Raw genomic sequence first — 25,308 nt, 5'->3', positions numbered from 1 at the left:
CCGGACAAAGTTTAGAACTCGGTCTTTATTATAATTGGGACATTTTTACAAACAAACCTTATATAATACAATACTGGCGTGCATTTTGAGACAAAACAATAGCACTCATATGTTAAGAGATGTCAGTAAGTTATTTTAGTCAGTGATAAGCCCTGTCCGAGAAAACCGCCCAATAGTGTTTAATTATGTGTGATGTCTGAGGGAAATTTGGCCTAACATTAACGTTATTTAGGGAATAAAGTCTTTCACCGTCAAACTTTATTATATTAAACATGTTATTTATGTATGTGTGTGTGTTTATATTCCTCTGTTTATCAAACCAGAGCGGAGATGATGTGAGGGGCAGACCAGAAGGATACATAGCGAGACAGTCTCCGCTTGGACTGGCTGAGGAAAGTCTCCTAAATGGCCCTGGTGATGTTCTGACTGACTTTGGAGGCTTTTTGGACTGTTTTATGCCCTCTATTTAAAGAAGACTTAATTCTGTATGTTCAGTCTGTATGATAAGTGAATAAAAAGCTTTTGTTTTTATGTGATTGAAGTTAATTATTTTGTTTACAACACCAGCATAAATTATTTGATAAATAATTTAAAAATGTTATTAAAAAAATCCCAAATAATAAATATTAATTGAAGTAACACATAAAACATTGAGTGAATACTTAAATTTCACATCCTTTGCTGTAAGTTTTTAAAGATTCAACTGATTAAAACATTTTAGTTGAATGAACTATAAAGCTAATTGAGCCGACATACTTTTTTATATTTGAGTCAAATTTGGGCCAACTAAAAAACATCAATCCAGGTAACACTTTGGAGACAGAAATTGAGTGAACGTAAAATTTCTGTGGAACTAGTTACTAAAAAATAATTCATTGAGCCAACAATTTATTTTTTACAGTGTACCTTCTTCAGTCATGTCATTAAAATCATCGTACTGAGCAGATCTGTGGAAGAAGATGCCAGTATGTTTGATGTCATCATGGTCATTGAGGGAACTGAGGTGCTGCTGGGATGTAAGAATCTCACAAATGCTTGCATTTCACTCACAGGCTGCATTTACTCCCTAAACTTAAGCTGTCCCCAAAAGCTGAGAAACACATTTGAAGTGTTTCAGAAAATTTTTCTTGGGTTAGATGCTTTTAAAATTTCTCAAAAGGTTAACTCTGCATAGAAAGCTTCAAATGTAATCTGCTAGTTGGGCACTACTTGCACTTATTGTACTTTTTTTTTTGTTATTGTTTGTTTTGTTTTATGCAAGAAAGGTTGTTCACAAACAACTTCAACTACAGTACTATTTAACATAGCCATTCTTATGCATTTTAATACTATTCTGCTGGAGACCATATAGAGTTTTATAATTATTTTATTTGATGTCTTTGTTCGCTTAATTGAATCTAATTGAAATTAAAATAAGCTAATGAAAGGCAGCTACTAGTTTGACTATTTGCACGTTTGTTTTTGATATCTGCAATTGACATTGTTGTAATGTTTATGCATTTTAAAAGGACTGTGTGGTTTACTGGAGTAAATTCACTATAGTGAACCATAAAACTGATGGAGTTTTACTATTTGTTTTATTTCATGTTCCCATCTTTAAGGAATCTTATTGAAATAAAAGTATTCAAGTAAAATGTATGTCAGTGTTATTTTATTGAACACCATTTAAATACATAAACAACATCAAGTAATGATAAAATATATTTAAAGTAAAGGTTACTCAAAATTTTAAATAAAATAACTATGATCATTGTGTAAAAAAAAATTCATTTATAAGCATTACTTAAGTAAAATATATTAACTTATATAAACAGTCAATACAATTTACTGGAAAATTCCAAGTAAACTTTACATGAGATTTTCTAATTAAAGCTACAGTTCCTTGTGTTTAGTTTTTACTTGGGAATTCTATTGAAATTACTTACATTTTCTGAGTGAAAAAACTTTCCTAACTTTTTTCAAGTAAATTCCCAACTGTAGGATACTCTGCAATGGAAAAGCACCAATAAAGTGAATGAAAAGTAACTACTCAGAAGGCATAAAAGGGCCATTTGCATACACGCATAAATCATGTACCTTTATGAGAAACAGTATATTGTCTTCATTGTTTTCTCATGAGGAAAAGTACCACACTGTGCTGGTTCCAGGTGGTGGCACTGGATCAAATTAAAATGCATCTGACACAGCACACTGTTGCCACGAGCCCCAGAAAGCCATTTTTCCTAGGCATAATTTTTCAGCCAAGCCCTGAATAATGCCCTGAGCCAGATGGGAATTCTTCATTACACACACAAACAGCCCAATGGTAGCAGCACAGGGGGAATGCCTGTAATATTGAAACATTTATCAGAATCCTCGTTTTGATTCGAAATCGGCACAACGTGAAAATATAGACACATTTAAAGCTCCGTAAGTGCTCTTTTTAAAAGATTTGGTTTTAACAAAGTGGATAACCACCACAGAGTATTCTTTGCTTGATTCGGTCTCATCTCAGAGAAAAAAGAGAATCTCACTTTGTTTGATGAGAGTAGAAATCACACTGATGCTGAAAACACGTCACTGTCTTAAAAGTCTAAAAATTCAAATTCTTTATCATTTACTCCCCTTCGTGTCATTCCAAAAAAATATTCTCGATGAGTAGATCACTGGACTCATATGACCTCACCCTAAAGATACTCAAGGGCTTCCTTCAGACAGCTGTGATGTCACCACACCAGCGTCTGCCTGTCTCTGTCAAAGCCCTACTTAGACTGATGATCTAACAGCGCGTGGACGTGAATGCCGTCAATTTATCAAACAGTGTCAGGTTTTTCAACTTCCTGCCAAACATTTTTCTCAGATGACAAATGAAACCGAGGACTTGATGGATGACCATTTGATCCATGGGCTCAAGAGACTCGCAGAACAAACAAAGGCATATCCTTCATGTCCCATTTGATGTCCTTTCAATCTTGACCCCTAACTAGGAGAATATTTATCTGTTTGTTGTGTCCACACTGACTTCAGGATCAAAGTTTATAAATAATAAATGCTGGGTAAAACCAAATAGGATTGTGTGAACCTCCCTTCGATTATACTGTACAGATGAAGAGAGTTAAAACTAAGATTGTTAAATGTAGACAAATTTTCTTGTCATTTTAAAAGTGAGAGCATTGTGCTGTATGGTTGGTTTTAAAAGCAAGAAGAAAATGCAGTATGCCTGTGAAAAGGTGTTATGTTGTATAAAACATTGTGAAAATGTCAAGCTAACCGATCATGATTGAGGGCTCAAAAACCAGAAGGTTTTTTAAAATTAACTTTCACTATTGAGGCCTTGAGCAAATCTGGTAACACAAAGATATCATATGAGAAGACATTTAGTAGAAGAGAGTGCACAATATAAACAGCTTTCTTGATGACATTTGAACTTCTTCATGGCTCCTGCTCCCCCTCCTCTCTACATTGAGTGAAAATAATTTTATTTTAATTTTTTATTTAGTTTGGGATGACTTAAGGATAGACAAAAAACATTAAAACATTAATCTCATACAAAACATTCCTAATCAGTTTCAGTGAAATATCTCAAATGTTTCCTCTCCCCCTCCATCTAAGCTAAGTGGAGTGATGTTTCACTCAGTATCAGCACCATCTGTGATTTTCATACAACCAGGGTTTCTAATATCTCACTAATTCAATAGCCAGAAGAGAAACCGAGCTACACTTTTGTTGGGTGGGAAAGCCTGACCTGATACGTGTCTGGGATTGAGCCAGAGCTCAAAGCTTATCTGAGCTTTGCTACACTTTGATAAGCCATGGCATCATTTAAAGAGGCAACTGGAGGATTTCTATGGGGAGACAGAACAGCTGGCCCTGCACAAAGATGCTCTGACACATGGACGATTCTCACCTTGTGTTCAGACTGAAAACCAAAAGAGTAAGTGCACATGTCTTAAAGGTTCCCTGATGGGAATCTGCATTTCGAGTTGTTGAGAACACAGGGGTTGTGTTGTTTTGTAATTGTTACTGTAGACATTTAAAGTTAAAAGGAGGTGTTTGACCGTGACATCATCTTGCTACAGTATGTCTAATGTAGTTAAACTTTACAAGAACCATGTTCTGTTCTATTCATCTCTTACAGTATCTTCCTGCCGCCTCTTTAAAGCAAGACTGTGCCTCGTGTGTTCAGTAAGCCTAAGTGGACTTACAGTAAAAGTTAAGTGTGCAACTTTGGTGTATGTTTTCCTAACAAATATTAGTGTTCATTGACCACTTTTACTAAGACACTCATGGGTTAACTTCCCCTTAAAAGGTAAACGGGTGCTTTCCCAGACAGAGTTTAGATTAACTCTTTCCCTGCCATTGACAAGTTATCTCGTCAATCTGCAATCCCGCTATTATCCACCAGGTTATTTCTTCAGCAATTTATAAAACACGGAATTATTGCCCTAGGGCAAACAGCTGTATGTCTGTGTAAGTTTTAAGGATTGCTCTGCATCTGATCTCTATCAAAAGTCCTTCACACAAATGGAATTATCTCAGCTTTTTGCTTTTTTTGATGAAACCTACACATATTTAAGAGGTGATAAAAACAGAACACATGAAGGTAGGATGAAACAATTTTTTTTGTTTAAAAGCAGAGGGTCTGTTCTTTTATTTAATATATTGTATGTTATTTGAAAAGGAACATTTTCTAAAAGGCATTAAACTTTTATGATAATCATGAAAAATGCTGGCGGGAAAAGAGTAAATCCAGGGCTTAGTTACAGTGTATTAGGACATTTAAGTAGTTTTAACAAACCTTACAAAAACAATACTGGTGTGCATATAGAGACAAAACAATGGCACTGATATATGTTAAAGGTATAGCGGAAGATTTTCTTTTTCCGGGTGGATCATCAAGACTCCTGGTCATCACAGTTGTCAATCATTCTGGTGATATGTTTACATAAGGCCGTTGTACATTCTCGTCCCTAGGTTCGCTTTCTATGCATGCGCACGTTCAGGTGTATATGTTTAGGGGGCTACGTTTTCAGCCATTCATTGAAGCTTGCGTTCTCACCATATTTTTTCAAAATGTCTGAAGGTCGCAAGAGAAAAAGTGTTTATGAATTGTATGACAAGAAGAGAAAGGCATATGAAGAAAGAAACAAGACCAGAGTGTCTTTAGGAGAATATTTCACACAGGTTGGGCTTCCCACTGATGCCTCAGTCGCAAAGTTTCTACTCGACAGGTAAAGTTTGGCATGCTGTTTGGAGAAATCCATTTAAAATCACTGCTAGTAAAAGTTGATGTAAGCTCTGATTAGCGATGCTAGCCCTGGCACAAGTCACGAACCGCGCAGACACAGTAAACATCTCAATGTATGAGCCATGCCGGGAGCAACTTGTAAACAGAGCGAAGAGAACTAGGCTCGTGCATGGCCTCTCGTCCACACGTTAATAGGCGTTCCCTCTTGGGAGCAGGTAGAGTGTTGCGCATGTGCATTAAAAAAAGTGGAGAGCGGCGGTTCTATTAAAAACTTATTTTAAAATCTTCCGCTATACCTTTAACATATGTCAGTACAAGGGGTTTTTAACTCTTTCCCTGTCAATGATGAGTTATCTCGTCAATGAAGATAAAACACTTCCCTGCGAATGATGAGCAATCCATATTTCTGCTATTATACACTAGGTGGTGCTCTTACCCAATTTATTAAAAACTACAGCAGGGCTGGGCATTCCTGGTCCTGAAGGGCCACTGTCCTGCAAAGTTTAGCTTCAACCCTAATCAAACACACCTGGAAAATCTTATCAAAGACTGCAGGATGATTTGGAAAATGACTTTCATGTATGTTTGTTTAGGGTTGAAGCTAAACTTTGCAGGACAGTGGCCCTCCAGGACCAGGAATGCCTACCCTTGCACTACAGCATTTACGGCTCTAAAAAGCAGTAAACACTCTGTGTTTGTTTGGATTATTGCTCTTAGTGTTGTGCCGATAGACGATAGTATCGTGTATCGACGATCGTCCGACATATCGCCAATGGCAGGCTTTCATGGCGATAGTCATGACGATAGTTGGCGAATGGTTGTTATTATTATCATCATCATAGTTTTGCATGAGGGTTTGTGCTTCACTTTACGCTAAGAGCTTGTAGAGAGAGAGTTCCTTCTTGCACGCAGATGGACTTAATGCGCGCGTCTCGGACTCGTTCTAGCACCTAAATCCAGCCCGTGGATGAGCAGCTACGCTTCCCTCTGTCTCACATGCACGCGCTCTCGCATCTGTCCGAAGTCTAAACATAAACTAAAGTAGTAATCCTTATGTATTTGTGCGGTTTAATGCGTTTCATGAGAGCTGAGGCAAACTATTCCTTTTGTTTAAAATATAACCTGCTGCATATTGGCGCCACTCTCGCGTACGTGCAGAGAGCTGCGCTCTGTCTGAACTAGAAGTCCGATAGTAATCCTGTTTATGATATGCTTTTCAAGGAGTTTTAGCAATACATCCCTCGTGTTTAAAATATGATCGTGTTCCGCTGGACCAGTGTGTTTAAAAAGGCACCTCTGAGAGCACCACTGCTTGACATGTGTAACCTTCTGCAACAGCACTAAACAAATGCATTTAATAATTTTTATGTGCGCTGCGTGTGTCTGCGCAGGTGCATGTTTTTACAGTCATTAAATAATCGTGTTAAAAAATCAGGATTATGATTTTTCCCATAATTGAGCAGCCCTATCTCTGACATTTCCTTGCACTAGAGAGGTTGTTAGCGCGCAGAGGGTTAAAACCAGCGCGTGTCCTGTTCTCGCTCTCTGGCACGCAAAGAGCGTCTGGCTTTAATGACGCGCTCAGATTAATGCCATTAGTTTTAAGAAAGATGCATTCATGACGGTGTTGCTCTTGATCTTTTTTCCACCAATCAAGTCTTGTCATAAATGAACAAATAAATAAATGAGTAAACTACTGCCCCGCCCCCCGATACTATCGTGTATCGCCGATCTCACAGGCTGACGATAGGACGATCTCAAAATGGGGCATATCGCCCAACACTAATTGCTCTGAGTCTTATCTCTTACAAACAGCTTTTTGTTCAAAATTTGGCGCTTTAAAAAAAAAACGACCCAGATGCTAAAAAGAGAAGAAATCAATAGGATGAAAAGTTTTTTTTTTTTGCTGTGGTTAAAAACCAGACGGTCTGTTCTTTCATTTGATATATTGTATGTTTATATATTTAAAGAAGAAACATTTCTGGAAGAAATTTTACTTTTGTGAAAATCATAAAAAAATGCTGCCGCTGACTGATAACTTTTAAAAAAATGCTGGCGGGGAAAGAGTTAAATTAAGCTCAATATGTATTTTAGTCTGGGAGTAGGATAAGCCCTGTCTGGGAAACTGCCCATATGCATATAAATAACCATCAAAACATTAATATACTGTAATATATTATAATATATTATATTTTAAGCAACTCCACCTATCTTTTTCTAAATCAATATATTCAAAATAATATAGAAAGTTAAACACTTCACATTTTGGTGCAGTTGCTTCCTTGGATGAAAGTGTCTACTGCATGCTTTAATTTCTCTCTAACCAACAGGAATGCAAGCTAACCAGAAAAATGCAACTTTAGCAAATCGCAAAAATGGGTTCTATTTGTGTATGTAGTTATCATTGAATTTTCAGTAAAATCAGGTTATGCAAAAATGAAGTCACACAGTTATGGTATGTGATTTATCATGACTGCCACCTCTAAGCTCTTTGCTATTCATGCAATAATTTACTGTGTCGTGCATGTGTATTAATAGTAAACAGTTTACAATGAAGATCAGTGAAAATTGTTTAAACAAGTTTAACTATAATCTAGCTTTAATCACAGTACATAAATAAATATGACAGAAAACTGAACATTCTCGTATTATTAATGTAGCTGCATAATAACCATTGGTGCCTGGTTATTATTTTAGACCCCTATGTTCATAAATTTTGACAATCAGACCAATTTTAGTGGTAATTACTTTCTATTGTTCCACCACATGCTTTTGTTCATTTTCTTTCTCTTTTACAGCCTTTCATGAAATTGTACTTTAATAACAAAGCCTGCTACAGGTACATTAGAAAATGAGATCTCCATTACTCAAATATTTTATTTCCAGAAAGCAGACAAATTAGGCTAATTGGCTAATTAAATCTCTTCCTTATTTACTGTCATATTGCCAGCATATTGTAATCTGTAATAATGATCGCATTGTATTTTTTTCTGCTCTTGTTGTTACATTTAGGAGTACATGGTAAAGTAAATGAGGATGCTGTTGCATGTAATTGTGTTGTATGTGGGAAAGAGATAAAGAACAACTTTATTTTTTTAAACCTAGTGTGCTGGCTTCCTGTCTACATATAAAGTTTTACTGCATTGTAACCAAAATGGAAAGTCCATGTAAAACAAGTTCACTCAATGGCCATATTTATAGCAGACCCAGGCAGCTAGACACACACGCACGCACACACATACACACTCTCTAATATGCTGTTAAACTCTATATAACTCAATGTACAAGCCAGAAATGAAGCTTTGTTTTGCACAGGCCTACTAAAGGTTTAATGGTGCCACATAATGGTAATCAACAGTAAAATGACACATTTTACCTCTTAGCAAAAGGAAAAACCACCCACAATCAAGAATGCATGATTATATGATGTAATTACTTTGCAAAAAAGTCAATAGGGCAAAAACAGCCACAAACTGTAAATGAAGGAGAAAAAAATCTAATCTGATGCTTCACAAAAACTAAAAATGCATCAAAGCCAACGTTTTTACTTAAAAAATCCAGTCCACAATCACTTTTTATATTGAAAATTTGTCATTTTGTGTGATTTTCTTCCCTAAATGAGTGACACCACTTATGAACTTGGCAAATAAAGAATTAAATTCATGGAATTTTTGTAAACGTTTGGTAGTTACAATCAGTACTGAGGGTGATTAACAGATTTATGAAAAAAATAAATAAAAAATAAAAAAATCTGAGTTTTTGATAAATTTCAATGCTTTTTCTCACAATACGTCAATATAAGATTTGTCACCAAAAATCATTCCATTTGCTATAACACAGGGAAAGTTGTGGCCAAATGTAGACTCAAGAAATGGATGAAAACGTCCCCAAGAACACATAAGTGTTAATGAGGAGAAAAACAAATGTTATGAACCCATACAAGATGCAAGTATTTCACAAAATGTAATAACTGCATGCGCAGAAGAATTATATACAAAAATAAACAAATAATAAATCTTATACCAAGAACATTCAAAGGAATGGGCGAATGTCGAAATTTTGTTTAATCCTGTCTAGTGTGTGAATCGAAAAAAGCCTCACGCTTTAAAAGCAATTTGTTAAAACCACCTCTGCAATATGGACACTTAACTAACTTGCTCACAGATTGATTACTTTTCAGTGATGACCACATTGACAAAATTATATTTATTACAATAATATTGCATACCATTTGTGTTAGTGGTATGGATCTATACTGGGGCAAAACTTTATGCGAAATGAAGCACTGTGATAGGTGTGGTAACAGTATTGGTACACAACAGGGACAGTTGACTATCAGCTGATGCAAGCTTGACTAATGTGGAAAAGCAGATAAATGGTTGTTCTTCACAATAATGAAATGAAGAGTTCGGTTCCAAAACGCAATAAACGCCATTTTTGAAAAAAATGAGTTACTGCCAGAATCAGTATTATATCAATTTTACGCAAAATCCAATATCCGCCGTGTTATTCTGTCATCTTTTCTCCCTTTTTTCCCAAAATGCAATAAACGCCACTCCCCCTTTTCTACAGAATGCCATAAATCCACTCCACAGATTACAGCGCACCATTCCACGCAATGTAAACAAACAATGGCGGCGCGTTGAGTACACAGAGTCCAAGTTTTCCTCATCCACTATGTACTTCGTGATCACCAAACAAACAAAAACAAAATAATACTTTAATAGCATTGATAAACCTGTGATGGTTTTCTGTGACGAGAAAGAAACGTACCCCATCAACATCTAATAATTTACGTAAGAGGCACTCGGGAGACGGGTGCTTGTTTGCCCGGGCCGACAGCATCAAGTTTCTGTCATGATAACACATTGACCCCAGGGGATCTTATGAAAAACTTTCCATAATTTTACTATTTAAGTCAACGAAAATCGAGCAGGACCAAAACATTTTACAGCTGATCGCTGTGAAAAACGTTAAGCCACGACGTCAAGTATAACCGCAGCAATTCTTAATATCACAAAGTAAGTGTTTTGATTAATGACATTAATGTTTATATTTTTAATTAGTGTGTACAACTAGTCAACTAAATGAATATAACATGGCAAAGATGAATGCACATTTATATAGGCGATTGATTCAATAGATTTATTGAATTTTTAATAAAAACTTGTCATGGATTTATTGCATTTTGTGGAAAAAATAATCCGTTTTTATAGTAAATCTTTGAAAATCAAGTTATGGATTTGATTTTTTTATGTTTTTATAACCTAAAGATGCTATGTGAAAGTTTGTAACAGAAAATAGTGGTTTTCATCTTGTCACTTTCTTGGTATAGAAAACACGTTTTTACCGAAATTTGTCAAAATGGATTTATTGCGTTTTGGAACCAAACTCTTCAAATACTTTAGAAGAACCATTTTTGCTTCCCCAAATGACCATTCAGTCAAAGCTTTATTACCTTTTTATAGTCCACCTTTTGTTAAACAGAAAGATTTTGTGGATGTTAAAGGTTATTTAAGGAACCAAGCAGCTGTGGTTCTTCTACTTTGTTCTACAGCCCTTTCATTGGACACAATGTGGTGCAGATAGACAGCTGTCCAGATTTTGTTAAGGAGCTAATGTGCTTCAAGAAAACAGCAGTCAGAGAAATGCCATTTCTAGTGACAGACTAAAAACTGAGATGAGACGAAAGCAAACACAGCTCACTGAGTCGTCACTTAAGAGACCACTCGAGACTCAGATGGAACTTTCCGTCCCGCTTTCACCTCCAAAGGTTTTCTCATTTAACCAGAGAATGTATTTGCCTCTGTCTTCAAACCATGACATATGTCAAATTAACAGCACGGCTCACTTATTTGTCTCCATAGTAGGGTGAAAATGCAGTTGGCTAAATTAATCTCTTCTTGGGTGGCACTGGTTAGGAGACTGAAGCTGGCACTCTAATAATGAACAACAACAGCACTGAGTACACTTGACGTACCATTAGCCGTCCTTGCCTTTCATTACAGCTAATAAATGTGCTTTGTATGAAGGGGAGCCGGGGCTTGGGTGCGTGCGGGCAGGGAGTAAATGGCCATGCCACTGTGGATCCTAATGGCCATAATGTGATACAGTGGGTTCATAATTCAGGCTGGGATGCAGGGTGATTAAATCTTCATTACCAGCAGATAGTTTCCTCTCCTGTAATTTATATTACTCCTTTCTTTTAAATGATGGATGGACCAAACGGTTTACGGCTACAAAAACAAAGCCCGAAAAATGGCTAATCCCAAAAGGCGGCAAGCTGTCTGTAGTCGATATATGGATACATTTCCAAAACATGGACAAAGCAAACCATGTAAGGGTAGACAATAACATTGAACAGCCGGCGGGTTTTTTTCTTGCGTTCGGGAGTAAATGTTGACACGGTGCAATATCTGCATGTCGTACAGGTTGAATTACAGCACATTTGGTCTGGCTGGTCAGGCCCGCAGAGCTGTGACTTCTCATTGCTGTTTACTCATGCCTCTCGGCCGCCTGACACTGAGGTGAGCAGTCAAATAGCGGACTGGGTACACTATCTACGCAGTCAAATCAAGTTGTTCTCAATGGCGAGCTATTCAACCAACCAGATTACTTGCCCTCTGAGTCATCTAAGAGGAATCGCAGGGAACTCGATTTGTGTTTTCATTTTACCTAAGGTGAGTGGTAATGAAAAAGTAATATAAAAATAATGGTGAAAGACAGCGTTTACACCAGGTCCGAGTAATGGAAGCCAAAGTGATTTTACTCACCCGCTTTATGTCTTTGCCAAACGTCTCGCTGAAGCTGGTTCCCAGAATCTCAAACTGAACGTGGGAATTTGATCCATTATCCATGAAGTCCATAATTCCGGTTAGCCCGGTGATTTGGCCCTGTGAGGAACAGATGTTTTTCAATCGCTAAACAATAAAGCGAAACAATAAAAACAAACAAACAGTAATATGCTGTAGCTGGTATGCTGGCTGTGTCTGTGAATGTTGAACAAGTTGGTGCCCCATTACTTTATAAACAAAGATTAAATGCTAAATTTTCACTGTCCAAAAAATGGTCCCAATCTGTCACTAGGGCAGTACCCTTTAAAAAGGTGTATACATTTGGTATCAATGTTTTTCTTTGAGGTACTAATATGAACTCTTTAGAAGCAAACGTGTACTTTTTGAAAGAGTACCAAAGCAGTGAAAGCTATGGGCTGCTTTTTTTGACAGTGTACATTATTGCTATTTTTACTACCTCCTGTATTGTGATTACATGTTCGATGTGTTTGATAGATTACTCTCTGGCATAAAATTAACCTAGCATGAAAAGTAGACACTTCAAATATCTGTTACTGGCTTATACAGTATGTTATTTGTTAAATAAGAATGACTTTTATTTTTATTTATGAAAGGGTGCCAGTCTTTATTCTCCAGACGATTTCATGTAAGCTTTTGATGTTTAATTTAGAGCATCGTGGGTATCTCAACATTTGAAAAGATGCCCACATGCAATTCACGCTTCAATTATCATGAATGGCCGATGGTTTGATGTTAGAGGGCCAGCTGAAGTTTCAGAGATAAATCTATCTGAGGCCTGTCCCTCACGGGGCCGATTAGGGGCTCGGTGTCGTTTTTTTCTTTTTGGCTCATATAATGTTAAAAGAGCATGAAATTGAAGAACACAGTAGACCGCCTGTTGCCCCTGAGAGCTCAGAGACATTGACTCGTCATGATAGAACATCAACTGATATGGCAAGCATGCCGCTTTTAGCGGACCCTTAGAGAGCTCTGAGTGAAGACGACCAACAGAGATCTCAAATCGGCGACTGTGTTTGTGTTTAAGGGCAAAGCAGGAGTAAGATGGGAGGGCAGAAGCAATTGAGATGGAAGCAACTTGCATTACAAAAAGCCATATAATATATATACATATATATATACATATATATAAATATATATATATTGTGACCCGTGCAGGCAAATTGAGTCGGAATGAGCAAATTTCCAAAAATGTGTCATTTATATTTTGACATTCTTTATTAAAAAACTTCAAAGCAGTGCATGATATGTTGCAATCTGACAAAACATGACAGAACTACACCTATTTGAAGTTGACAGAGTCAACAAGTCAAAAACAATATCAATATATGTTCAACATATGTGTGTGTGTGTGTGTGTGTGTGTGTGTGTGTGTGTGTGTGTGTGTGTGTGTGTGTGTGTGTGTGTGTGTGTGTGTGTGTGTGTGTGTGTACCTGGTAATTATCACTTTGTAATGAACAATTGTCCCCATAAAGATAGGATTACCAGTATTTTTGTGACCTTGTGGGGACATTTTGAGGTCCTCATGAGGAAACAAGCTTATAAATCAAGCCGAATGTTGTTTATGGAAAATCTAAGGTACAATAAAGGTTTCTGTGATGGTTGGGGTTAGGGTTTGGGTTAGGGGAAGGGAATAGAATATACAGTTTGTATGGTATAAATACCATTAGATCTATGAAATGGTCCCCACAAAACATGGAAACCAGAATGTGTGTATGTATGTGTGTGTGTGTGTGTGTGTGTGTGTGTGTGTGTGTGTGTGTGTGTGTGTGTTTCTGTCTCGGTTCGTCCTGCCCTGCAAGTGTCACGTTATGTTATATTATTTGGATTATTGTCATTGTTTGCCCCCTCGAGGGTGTTTCTTTTATAAAAGTAATAAAAGTCTTTTTGTTCAAGAGCTGTCTGCTATTGTGTTCTGTCCTCCCCCACACATCACAGTTACACATCAGATATTTTTCCACAAAAGTAACCAAACATTCACTTAAGACATAACAGATTCTATCTGCATGAATTCTTGTCAAAACAGATATTTTTAAAACAGTAATTCTGTGTAGATGTCTATACATCGGTGTCTCGCACTCGCGTGTTTGAATGCACAAGCTTCAGATGTGTCAGTAAATATGAGGAAGATCATTTTCAAGTCTTGTCGCTCTTAATAACTCTCTTAACATTTATCGGATCCTGAATTTTATCTCTCTTAATAATTATTTTAACTTCAAGCAAATGCTGCACTCTCTAATTCCTGCATGTTTTTAAACCAGAACCAAAATGTAAGATGCGCATGTGGATGGAGGCGCATCCTTTGTGTATTAGATTAGGCATTTAGGACGGTACACCTCTCGGAAAATATACAAATAAAGATCATTTAGATGCTCAACAACCAGTTAGAGCATTGGATTCACTAGACGAGAGCTTAATGTTCTTATTTTTAGGAAACCTCGGACTTGTTTAGACAGCACGGGTCACATTTACTGTCTTAGGCTGCGTCCCAATTTATTCATCTATGGGCTAGAGTAGACCAAGGGTCAAACAGCAATTGCACGTTGCGTTAATGGCACGTTAATAAAATTAGTGCCGTTACAATAAATTTGCGTTAATGCTTTATTAACATGTTAATTTTTACAACCCTAATATATATATATATATATATATATATATATATATATATATATATATATATATATATATACACACACACATATATATATAATGCATTATTTGTTCATACATAAAAACAGAGAATGTGTAGTATCAGTTTGATACTTTTCAGTTTAATACCATTGCTTTTGCAGTCTGAGTCTTGTATTTGGTTTGTTGTTCATTTCTGGTAAAGCAATTTTGTGTCAATAAAATGTAAAATGTTAATAATGTTAATAAAACGTTGCCTCATATTCACAAAGCAATTTTGTCTTTACTGTCCCAATACTTATGGAGGGCACTGTGTGTGCATGTGTGTGTATTGTCAGTTGTTGTTTTGTTGGCCAAATATGAAATAGACTTAAAAAACCTTTTGGATTGTCTCTAGCATGGACCATCCTCCGTTCCAGGGTTTGGTTGACTTTCTGATGCAGTTGAGGCTGGCCATGCTGTGCCATTTTCTGTCCTCTAGTTTTCTGTAGAATGCATTGGCCAACATCAGTACACTGTCATAAAGGTACAGATTGGAGACCTGTAATAAAAAGAAAACAAAAACTTTTACAGTTTTTCATAAAACTTTATTTTATTTAAATGCATATTCAAAAACTACAAAAATAAAGTGAAAAATAGATGAATAGATTCTGTTAAATATGTATGTACAAGTTTGTTCTAGGCTAAAATGTTTGCTTTAAATTTAAGCAACATAAGTCTGGATGTAAATTTGGATACAGTAAGTCTGCTAAATGGATAAACGTTAAATACTGTACAAACTTGTAATATGGCTTTTCACTAACACTATGAATCCTACACTGTCCAAACAAAAAAGGGAGATAAATGCATATTCTTGCATATATATGCATATATATTGTTGGGGCGAGGGGAACTCTTTTGTATATGTTGTTTTGTGTTTGTTCTGTTATTTGTCTAATTGTCATTATGTATAGATGTATCAGGCATGCTTTATGGTGCAGAACAAGTTTCCGAAAGGATAAATAAATAAATCTCAAATCTCAAATGTTAAAAATGCATATTTGTACCTCAAAGGTACATACAGTATTAGTATTTCAATTGTATACACATCTGTACCTATATGGTACATATTAGGACCTTTTCAAAGGAAACTTATTTTGACGGTTTTATCTGATAGTGTATACACACAATTTATTAACAGAATGTTTGTTTTATATTAAAAAAGAGGTTTTATTGAGTTGCCTTAAGAAAAAAATAGTAAAGTACTGCATATCCTGTATATCTGGTGGCCACAAGGGTAAGCACAACACAGTTCTTTAAATATGGACCACATGAGGCCACAAACACACACATTGATATCAACACATTTCTCCAACCTGACAAGACAGATAACAATCCCCACACACCAATGTTTTACAAAGACAAAATCTGAAACTGTAAAACCCAGGGCGTGTTTGGTAAAGACAGTCATAACCACACTTGGAGGACAAATGTCTGCGGATAACTGGAGCAGAGTTACAGCATATTTCTCCCCATTGTTACATGACAACGTGCCGCTTTGAATATATTGATTTTAAAATTTCTTTTGTGACCCATTTGAAATGAAAAGATAATCATCCTTCACAAAGCAAAATTACTTTTTGGAAGTGTCAAGGTAATCCTAAAAAATGTCTTTGAAGAAACTTTAAACAATTCATCTGGGCCTTTCAAGTGTCATCTCCACCACCTCTCTGAAGGCATAATTATATCTCAAATTATATAAAAATGCATTTATTTAGCAATGCAATTTGTTCCCTTCTTGATTCAAAAAACAATTCAAAGAAAATGTTACTCAGAATGGGAAGCCCTGTATTTTTCTAAAATGATCAATTTTCTTAGAAAAAAGACACAACCAAAATCAAAAATATAGACATTCAAGTTATGTGGTGTGAGGTAGCAGATATTGACTTCAGGGACATTATCTACTGACTGTGCATCAATGTCAATGACCCTTCTGATGCAAATCAATCTCCAAGCCCGTTTTTCACCCAAGTATGGAATGAATGACATCTGCTGAGTGACAAGCTGCTAGATGTCAATCAGTCACCGTTTCACTTGATGTATAAAACATAGCACCTGTCCTTTGTACAAATGACGACCCCCGGTTCACTGAACGACTTCCACAGTAGTAGAGCTGACAGGTTCATACAGGAAGACATTTGTCACACTTTACTGGAACTGACCATCAATTGAGCCATATTGGTGGTATTAACGATACCTGGGCGGACGACTTCTGTGGACACAGGTTTCTTGAGTGACAGAGAAAGGCACACAAAGGTGGAGACTTATGTTGACACGGCAGATTTGCAGACAGAAAGCTGACAGGCTCGTCATCACCGTGAACCAGTGGTTGGCTTGTCAAGGTGATTAAACATCAAAGAACACTGAACCCACGTTTTCATGAATTATTGAGGACAAAAACCCCCAGAGGGTGTGTGGCACAAACCTCCACCATCTGTTCAATTCTATGAAACTATGTGTTCAGACGGGTTCAAGGCAGAAATGTGGAAGTCACATTAGTCTTAAATAGAAGCAAAATATTTAGGTTGGGATTCTGATGTTAAACAAAAATAAAAACATTAAATAAATAAAAAACTATGACAGCTATTTTAACAGTTATGTTTACAGTATACCCAGTTGTTTTGCTAAATGTAGGGTTTGTGCTTGACACCAGCATCTGTATAATCTCAGCAACCTTATGATGAACATGTGATAAAGCTGTTGCTATGGTTACTGACCTCCAGCGACTGCAGGTATCCTTCCTGAGGGTCACAGAGCAAGGATGAGATGCGGTGATTGTTTCTCATACAGCTCACACCGCTGTCTCTCCACAATGGAAAGATCTGCCTGACAACGGTCATCCTGCCCAAGGAATTGTGGGCCAGCTCCATAATCTCACTATCACTGATCTCCTACAATAAAACACAATACAGATGGCTATGAATTAACAGTGACTTTAAAATAAATTAATGACACCAATCACCTTGTCATCGTTGACTTTACTTGCATGATGCAATCTAATACGTCTCACAAGTTATTTTTGACAAAAATGCAACCAAATTCATGGTTATTTAGACTAGCAGTGGGTTACTCATAGCTGGACTATATTTGGTGTACTACCGGTATACTATACTAGGTTTACTGTAAAAGTAAACCTAGACATTGAAATGGCTATTGCTTGCTGGGAATGATCTTCTTTCATAGTTAGGAGGCAAAAACCAGAATATTATTTTTTTAACTAATGTACCTGGAGGATGACATTATATTATGGGAAAAATACTTTTTGGTGAACTTTTTGACCCAAACTAAACTAAAGTCTCTGCACTTGGCGGCCATATTTGCAACGACTCCAGACAGAATTTTCATACCCAGTCTCACGAAATTTCATGATATAGTCACGTCATTTTTTTTATTCTTTTTTGTGATAGTGTCACGATTTTCCGCGTTTTTTCGAGACAGTACTATATCACAAATTTCTGTTTACGTGTCATTGTCACGAATTGGTTACTTAACTTTGTCCTATTTTCAAACCATTGCCGCTTCGGTTTAGGGTTTGGTGTTTGCGTAAAGATGTCACTTTAAGTATTGTTTTATAATTTTTTTCTGTTTTTTTTTCCAGATTTTTAAACCATTGTCGCCTGGCATTAGGGTAAGAGTTGGGTTTGGGTAAGGATGTTATTTTATGTAAATCTAACCCTAAACCGAAGCGACAATGATAAGAAAATAGGACAAAACAGTTGAGTAACCAATACGTGACAATGACACGTAAATAGAAATTCGTGACACAGTCATCAAAACACACGGAAGTTCGTGACACTTTTACGAAAAAAGAATCAAAAATTTACGTGACTATATCACGAACTTTCATGAGACTGGGCTGGATATTTCAGTTATTTGAAATCAAGTCCTGTCTACTTGAATGTAGGAAGACCAAAAAAGATTACATGAATAGTACATAATGTGCACACTGTATTTTTAAAATGCTATTTTTTATGCAGAGTGCATACACATGACAAAAAGGCATTTAAAAGCATATACAATAGAAATAGCATTCCAACAAAATGTAATGCACCATTATCAGCATGAAAAAATAAAGACATAATTGAATTGCATCAGTGTATTTGCAATAAAATAGTCCCAGAATGTAAAATATAATTGTCTGTCCATTTAATTTCCCATGAGCCCTTATGCTATTGTTTTCTCTATTCCGCTCTTTACATTTAACTTGCAAAGATACAATGGCAGATACATTGTAAATAAATTAGGCTAAACAGCTTTGTTACTGGAATATTCATCAGAAAGATGCTGTTCAGATATTATTTATTGTGCAGAGACCTTTGCAGGTTAATAAAAAATGGAGAGAAACTGACATGAGATAATTGAAAATGTGTATTTCTGCGTACTTGTACATTCTGCGGCAGAAAGACACGCATGATCCATGTAAAACTAGACATCTTTTTCCCAATTAAATGCATGTCCTCATGTTCTCCATGGGACTACTGGTTTAAAGGATCTACTGTATGTTCTCACTAAAAGCCTACTAGTGTTTTCAGTACACCGATGGGTTCTCACTGATGCTGTTTGAAGCACCTGTGGGGAGAGCTGACCCTGCTGTATAGTGGACTGTGACATACAGGAGGTGAGACATGACTGACTACAACTGATTGAAATGACACAATAGTGAAGATACTGTCATTTGCCCTTTAAAATTTGTATGGAGACAGTGAAGCTTTTTAATGTCTGAGCATGGCTACCTCTTGTACCAGAATGGCTCAGAGCAGAGTTTCTGTGGAGCAAATGAACTGCAGAAACTCCAGTGTGAAGTGGAACAGGATCGATCGTAATGCTCCAAGCGGGGAGGAGAAATTGCTGTCGCTCTGATCTACCACTTTTCCTTTTTGAACTATTTTATTTGTCAGTGGAAAAACATTTACCAACTCTGATTCGTGAACGAACTGATTATTTTCGATAAACCTGTTGAATCGTCTACTGTAAAATAGTATAGCGGCTCTCTAGTCAATATTCATTTAGAAGTCATTCCAGTTGATAAATTCGAAACACATGAACGCTAAATAAAGTGATAAGGTGCATGTGCATGTTTGCACAGTATGCCACAGTATGTTGCTAAAAAGAAATGTATTTGGTTTCTGTCCAGATTAGAAGATGACGAGCACAGAGGTTTTCATAGTTTTTTCCTACTATGGAAATGAGTGAAGCTCATGATCGTTTGGTTACAAACATTTCTAAAAATATCTTTCATCATGTTCATCAGAACATAGACAGTTATACAGGTTTGTAATAACATGAGACTGAGGAAATGCAGCTTGTCGCTTGTAGCTAAAATGCAGAACAAGTTTAATTAATTAGTGCATTCCTCTAGTGACTGACGGCGCTCTGACAAGTGAACAGACAAATGGGCTCAAATTCACCCCCTTCACAGTTGTCATGAAGGGCAAAATTAGCTATACAGACCAAAAACACTTTTTGTACCAGGCTGTAAACATATTATTTTCTATTATTTTCTCTAAAGTTGGGCATTTTTTTAACATGGTGGTCTATTGGAATTGGCTTCCTTTTGGAGCCAGCCTCAAGTGGCCAGTCAATAAATTGCAGATTAAAGGGATAGTTCGGCCAAAAATGATATTAAACCCATGATTTACTCACCCCCAAGCTGTCCGAGTTGCATATGTCCATCGTTTTTCAGACAAACACATTTTCGAATATTTTAGAAAATGTTTTAGATCTTTCAGTTGATTAAATGTAATGTTACGGGGTCCACCCATAGTCCACGACCTTCAAGTCCAAAAAAAGTGCGTCCATCCTTCACAAATTAAATCCAAACGGCTCCAGGATAATAAATAAAGGTCTTCTGAGGGTAATCCGCGTGGTGTTGTTGTAGAAATATCCATATTAAATTTTTTTTAACGAAAATAAATACCTTCCGGTAGCGCCGCCATCTTAGTCGCGTCCGCATTCAGGATGAGAGCTTACGGAGGCTACTCTGCTGCTGCTCTGTGCCCCCGCCCTCCGAATTTGTCATACGTCACTAAGAAAAGTGCCTACACTACGCTAATACTCTCTAATGAATACAGAGGAGTCTAAGATGGCAGCGCTACCGGAAGGTAGTTATTTTCGTTAATAAAGTTTTAAATATGGATATTTCTACAACAACACCGCGCGGATTACCCTCAGAAGACCTATGTTTATTATCCTGGAGCCGTTTGGATTTAATTCGTGAAGGATGGATGCACTTTTTTTGGACTTGAAGGTCGTGGACCCCATAACATTACATTTAATCAGCTGAAAGATCTAAAACATTTTCTAAATTATCCGAAAATGTGTTTGTCTGAAAAACGATTAACATATGCAACTCGGACAGCGTGGGCGTGAGTAAATCATGGGTTTAATATCATTTTTGGCCGAACTATTCCTTTGAGTCACTTTTGTATTGGCTTCATCAGAGAGATCGGAAGGTTGCCCCTCGTTCTTGTCCCACTCACATATAATGGTTCTGACGACCATGCACATACCTGTATTGTGTGAAATATTTTATTTAACTATTCACTGAAGCAATAGCACTCCATGTGCTGTTTTCAAAAAACTATTTTTTGAAAGCAATTTTAACATCTAGCTAAGTTGTGCATGGTGAGTGCCTTTAGGGCGGCCTCTTTGTTGATCCCTGGCCTATAAAAGCTGCTATGGAGGTCCTTTGTATTGTTGTTGATATTCAAGACAGGTTGTTGTTCACGCACCACATTACTAGATATCTCTGCACACTATACTGTTTATGTAATGCAACTGTAATTGTGGTAACTGAATATACTGTATAGGTTATAATGTCATCATGTGTTTATCAATTTGTTGCAGAATTTTGCAATTCATATGCAAAAAAATGTACATTGAGTTACACCATTAAAAAAAAATCCAGACAGTCTCAGCGGAAGAGTCAGCAGCAAAGACATGCAATGTCATTACCACGTGTCTTTTCAAATCTCATCTTCTTTTGCATGACATTCATGGAGTCAACACACATCTATGTATGATTTAGTAAACAGGAAGGGATATTTAACCGCAGTGTGTGATGCGTCAGAGCTTGTTTAACAGTCAAGCATCATATTTCATAGATTACCCAAACGAGAGCTTGGTGTTCAGATGCTTTTATGAAGAAAGCCTCTCACAGATTGAGTTACCCGAGGAAAATTCATTCACATTTGATCGTTCGCATGCCATCTGCCCTTGTGTCATTTGCTTTTAATATGCATCATATATGATTAAGGATGTTTGGTAGTGGGTATAATGGATCCATGAGAAATGCGAGAAGGGTTGTCTGCAAAAACAGACCGTGTGCTGTGGTGTCGTTCACATTAAAACAATAACGATAACTATAAAAAATATAGTTTTAAAAAATTATTTTATATTAGAGAATAGAGTTCAGACGAGACCACAACTACAGTGTATAATGATAAAGATACAATGAATTATGTTGTTAGGATCACTTTCTGAGCGATTTTTTTCCAACTGATGAATGATAACCATTGACAGCCAATCAAATATTTGTACTTCAAATGCATGCACATTTATAATGACAGATTACATTGTGGAGAAGCTCATTGCTAAGGGTCTATAACATAACACAGGTATCCAGCGCTGATGCAATTGCTGTGAATATATGTATTCTACTATATTGACTATTGAAAAAGGTAAAATATTAGATTACACAAACTACTAGATTAATTGTTTAGACTGAGTCACACAAACCCGGCGTGTTGAGGACATCTGCTGGTTATACCTGCTGTGTAAATGCATCAAGAACAGCATATTTAATGACACGTGAACAATCACAAGCGTTTTTATTAAAGTAAATATGCAATATTAGTTAATGCTATTAAAGGTAAATGATTTGTGTGAGTACTGCGTCTTGTGAGCAAATTAGCATTAAGTTATTGTCTGGTGGTAATGCCAAAATAGTTCTCGTTATAGTTATAGTTAATTGTAGTATCCTTATATTATGAACACCCCATTACTTAGGCATTGTTTGAAACACTGTGTCTGGCCTTTGCTGAGCTAGCTGAACCCATAGGAGAAATGCTCAGTGGTTGGTTTTACAAAGCTCAAAAGACTTTGATGAGATTTTCATTTATCTCTTATTATAGTATCAACAGTGTCTCAGATGTTTCTCCCAATAAATTTTACTAAGTCATGAGAAAGTCCTGAGAGAAGCGAGACCAAAATGTGAAACATTGGAGATCTCTTTTTGTCTTGTTTCTTTGTTTGTTTTTCATCTTTAAAGAACATAACCATAGGATGAGAGACAGGAACAGGCAGGAAAGCACCTTTAGCCAGGATTTGAACTTGTGCTGCCTGAGGTGCTGCTGTGCCTCAATGTTAATGTGCTGCCCACAAGGCTATGCTTCTGACAGCCATATCTCTAAGTTTAGGATAATACCGGCTGATTATTCTCTTTTACATCTCATTTACAGTATATCAGCTTTGAATTCTGGTGTCAGCTGCATAAACTCAGAATAATTGCATAGTTACTTAAAAACTAGTTTGACTAAGTAGTAGTTAACCAAATTGCAATTCACATGACGTTTCCAATTCAAATTACACAGATGCACCTTTTTATGTAACTGACTTTAAAAAGTTATTACTTTACCAGGCTTAAAAATATGATTAACTTGAAGAAGAAGTTTTTGCAAATGTAATTAACCTTCAATCAGATGTGAAGATACATGTATAACTTCTGTTTATAGCTCGAAATATAATTATCCAAGAAAATAATTGTAAGGTATATCATGAATTATTGGAAAATATATAAACAATATATGTTGTAAACAAAAAATACGGTAAATTATTTTTTTTTCTTATAATTTCTTATGGTGATGCTATGCCGAATTACCTACACAGCAAAATCACCAGTGTTAAAAGTACACTGCTGGTGTATATGGTTACCACAAGGTCTGGTGATATCACCAACAATGGTGATTTTGCTGTGTGCTGTTTTTTTAACAAAAAACAATGTTGTGTGTTAATTTAATTTCCAAATTCAAATCTCTGAGTTTATAAAAGGGGATCCATGCAAAAGTCATCAGCACATCATTTTAGACCGCTGAAAAGTGTATGGTCACGCACTTGTTTATTTTGCACCAGTTAAGCATCTTTCTTGGCTTGCATTTAAAACATTGAACCCTTCATAACTGTTATGATGAGAAGTACTGCATATATAAGAACAAAGCTTCATCATCATTCGACTACTGGGAGTGGGAGCTGATATAAATAAAGAGAAGAAAATCACAAAAACGTTTAAAAAAGCAACACGTGCAAAAATATTTTTAAATGTATATAATTATAAACCAAGTATAGGTCATGTGAACAATCATGTAATAATGTGTCAATAATCAAACATTTCTAGGTGTTTTAATTATTTAGTTAAAAACTCACACATCCCATGTGAAATTAACTCCACCCTCACACACAAGTTTTATTGTGGAGGAGGCATCCAAATATATTTTTACAGACATCCACATGAGAAACAATTACCATTTGAATAGGGCTTATGAAAGTGAACTGCATTAAACTGTTACTGCAGTTACACTTAATGAAAAATTAAGGCAGACAGAAGGACAGGGGGAGGTGAAAAAGATTTAATAAATCTGACTTACCTCGTTTACAAACACCCAGTGACTGTCTTTGGAGGCCAGGTTAGTCTCCACTGCCTAAAGAGAGATGAACAGAGAATAAACAATGTAAGCTGATTGTGAAAGAGTTGAACAAACTGTCTGGCATTAAAGAGATTACTTGTAACAGCATTGGGTGAGAACTCGGTAGAAAAGCACACAGATCTGCTGGCAGGACATGAACAACACTGCTTGACTCTTAGGCCCAATTCTAATTTTATTTTATTCCATTACACCTACCCCTTGAAACAGAGTATAAAGTGAACCACTACTACACCGTCATATGACATCATACATCCTGGGCCCTATTTTAACTATCTGAAACGCAAGTGCGAAGCTCAACGCGCAAGTGAGTTTGTGGGCGGATCTTGGGCGCTGTTGCTATTTTCCCGGCGTGAGAAATAACTCTTGCGCCGGGCGCAAATCAATAAGGGGTTGGTCTGAAGTAGGTTCATTATTCATAGGTGTGGTTTGGGCGTAACGTCAAATAAACCAATCAGAACGCTATCCAACATTCCCTTTAAACGCAAGGGAGCAAGTTCCATGGCGGGTTGCTATTATTATGACGGATTTACCAGGTGCACGCCAGGAGCGGTTCACAGCCGAGGAGACCGACGTTCTTGTAAATACCAAGCTTGCCAGCATAAATCGGGCACGCCGTGCAACGGGAGGTGGATCTGCCTCAGGACCTGACGCCAGCAGAGGACATCGCTGCGTCCACCCTCACCGCTGAAAGGGTTTGGGGGCTTTGAAATCGGACCCAAGAAACGCAAGCAAGGTCCAACCCCAAAGTACTCTTACAAATCAAGTTCATTTACATTAAGGTTTCTTATGAAAACATTTTAATTATTATTTACATAAAATAAACGTAATACAGCCACACAACAAACTTATGAAAATATTTTAATTGTTACTTGTATGAGAATTTTTTAACGCAGCCATACAA

The 25,308-nt window shown here is 36.7% G+C and overlaps 1 protein-coding gene across 1 annotated transcript in view; it reads right to left on the bottom strand.

Moving 5' to 3' along the window:
• The window catches only part of grid1b (glutamate receptor, ionotropic, delta 1b), a 414,521-nt gene that overhangs the window by 48,110 nt on the left and 341,103 nt on the right, over positions 1-25,308 (bottom strand). Inside the window, 4 exon segments of the mRNA XM_065242651.2 lie at positions 12,001-12,120; positions 15,047-15,208; positions 17,424-17,597; positions 24,348-24,401. Of these exon segments, the coding sequence (XP_065098723.1) occupies positions 12,001-12,120; positions 15,047-15,208; positions 17,424-17,597; positions 24,348-24,401 (510 nt within the window).

This window comes from Paramisgurnus dabryanus, chromosome 1 (genome assembly GCF_030506205.2).
Source record: "Paramisgurnus dabryanus chromosome 1, PD_genome_1.1, whole genome shotgun sequence".
Lineage (NCBI taxonomy): Eukaryota > Metazoa > Chordata > Actinopteri > Cypriniformes > Cobitidae > Paramisgurnus > Paramisgurnus dabryanus.
Note: the sequence above shows the minus strand (reverse complement) of the source record. Positions and strands in the feature narration are given on the sequence as shown.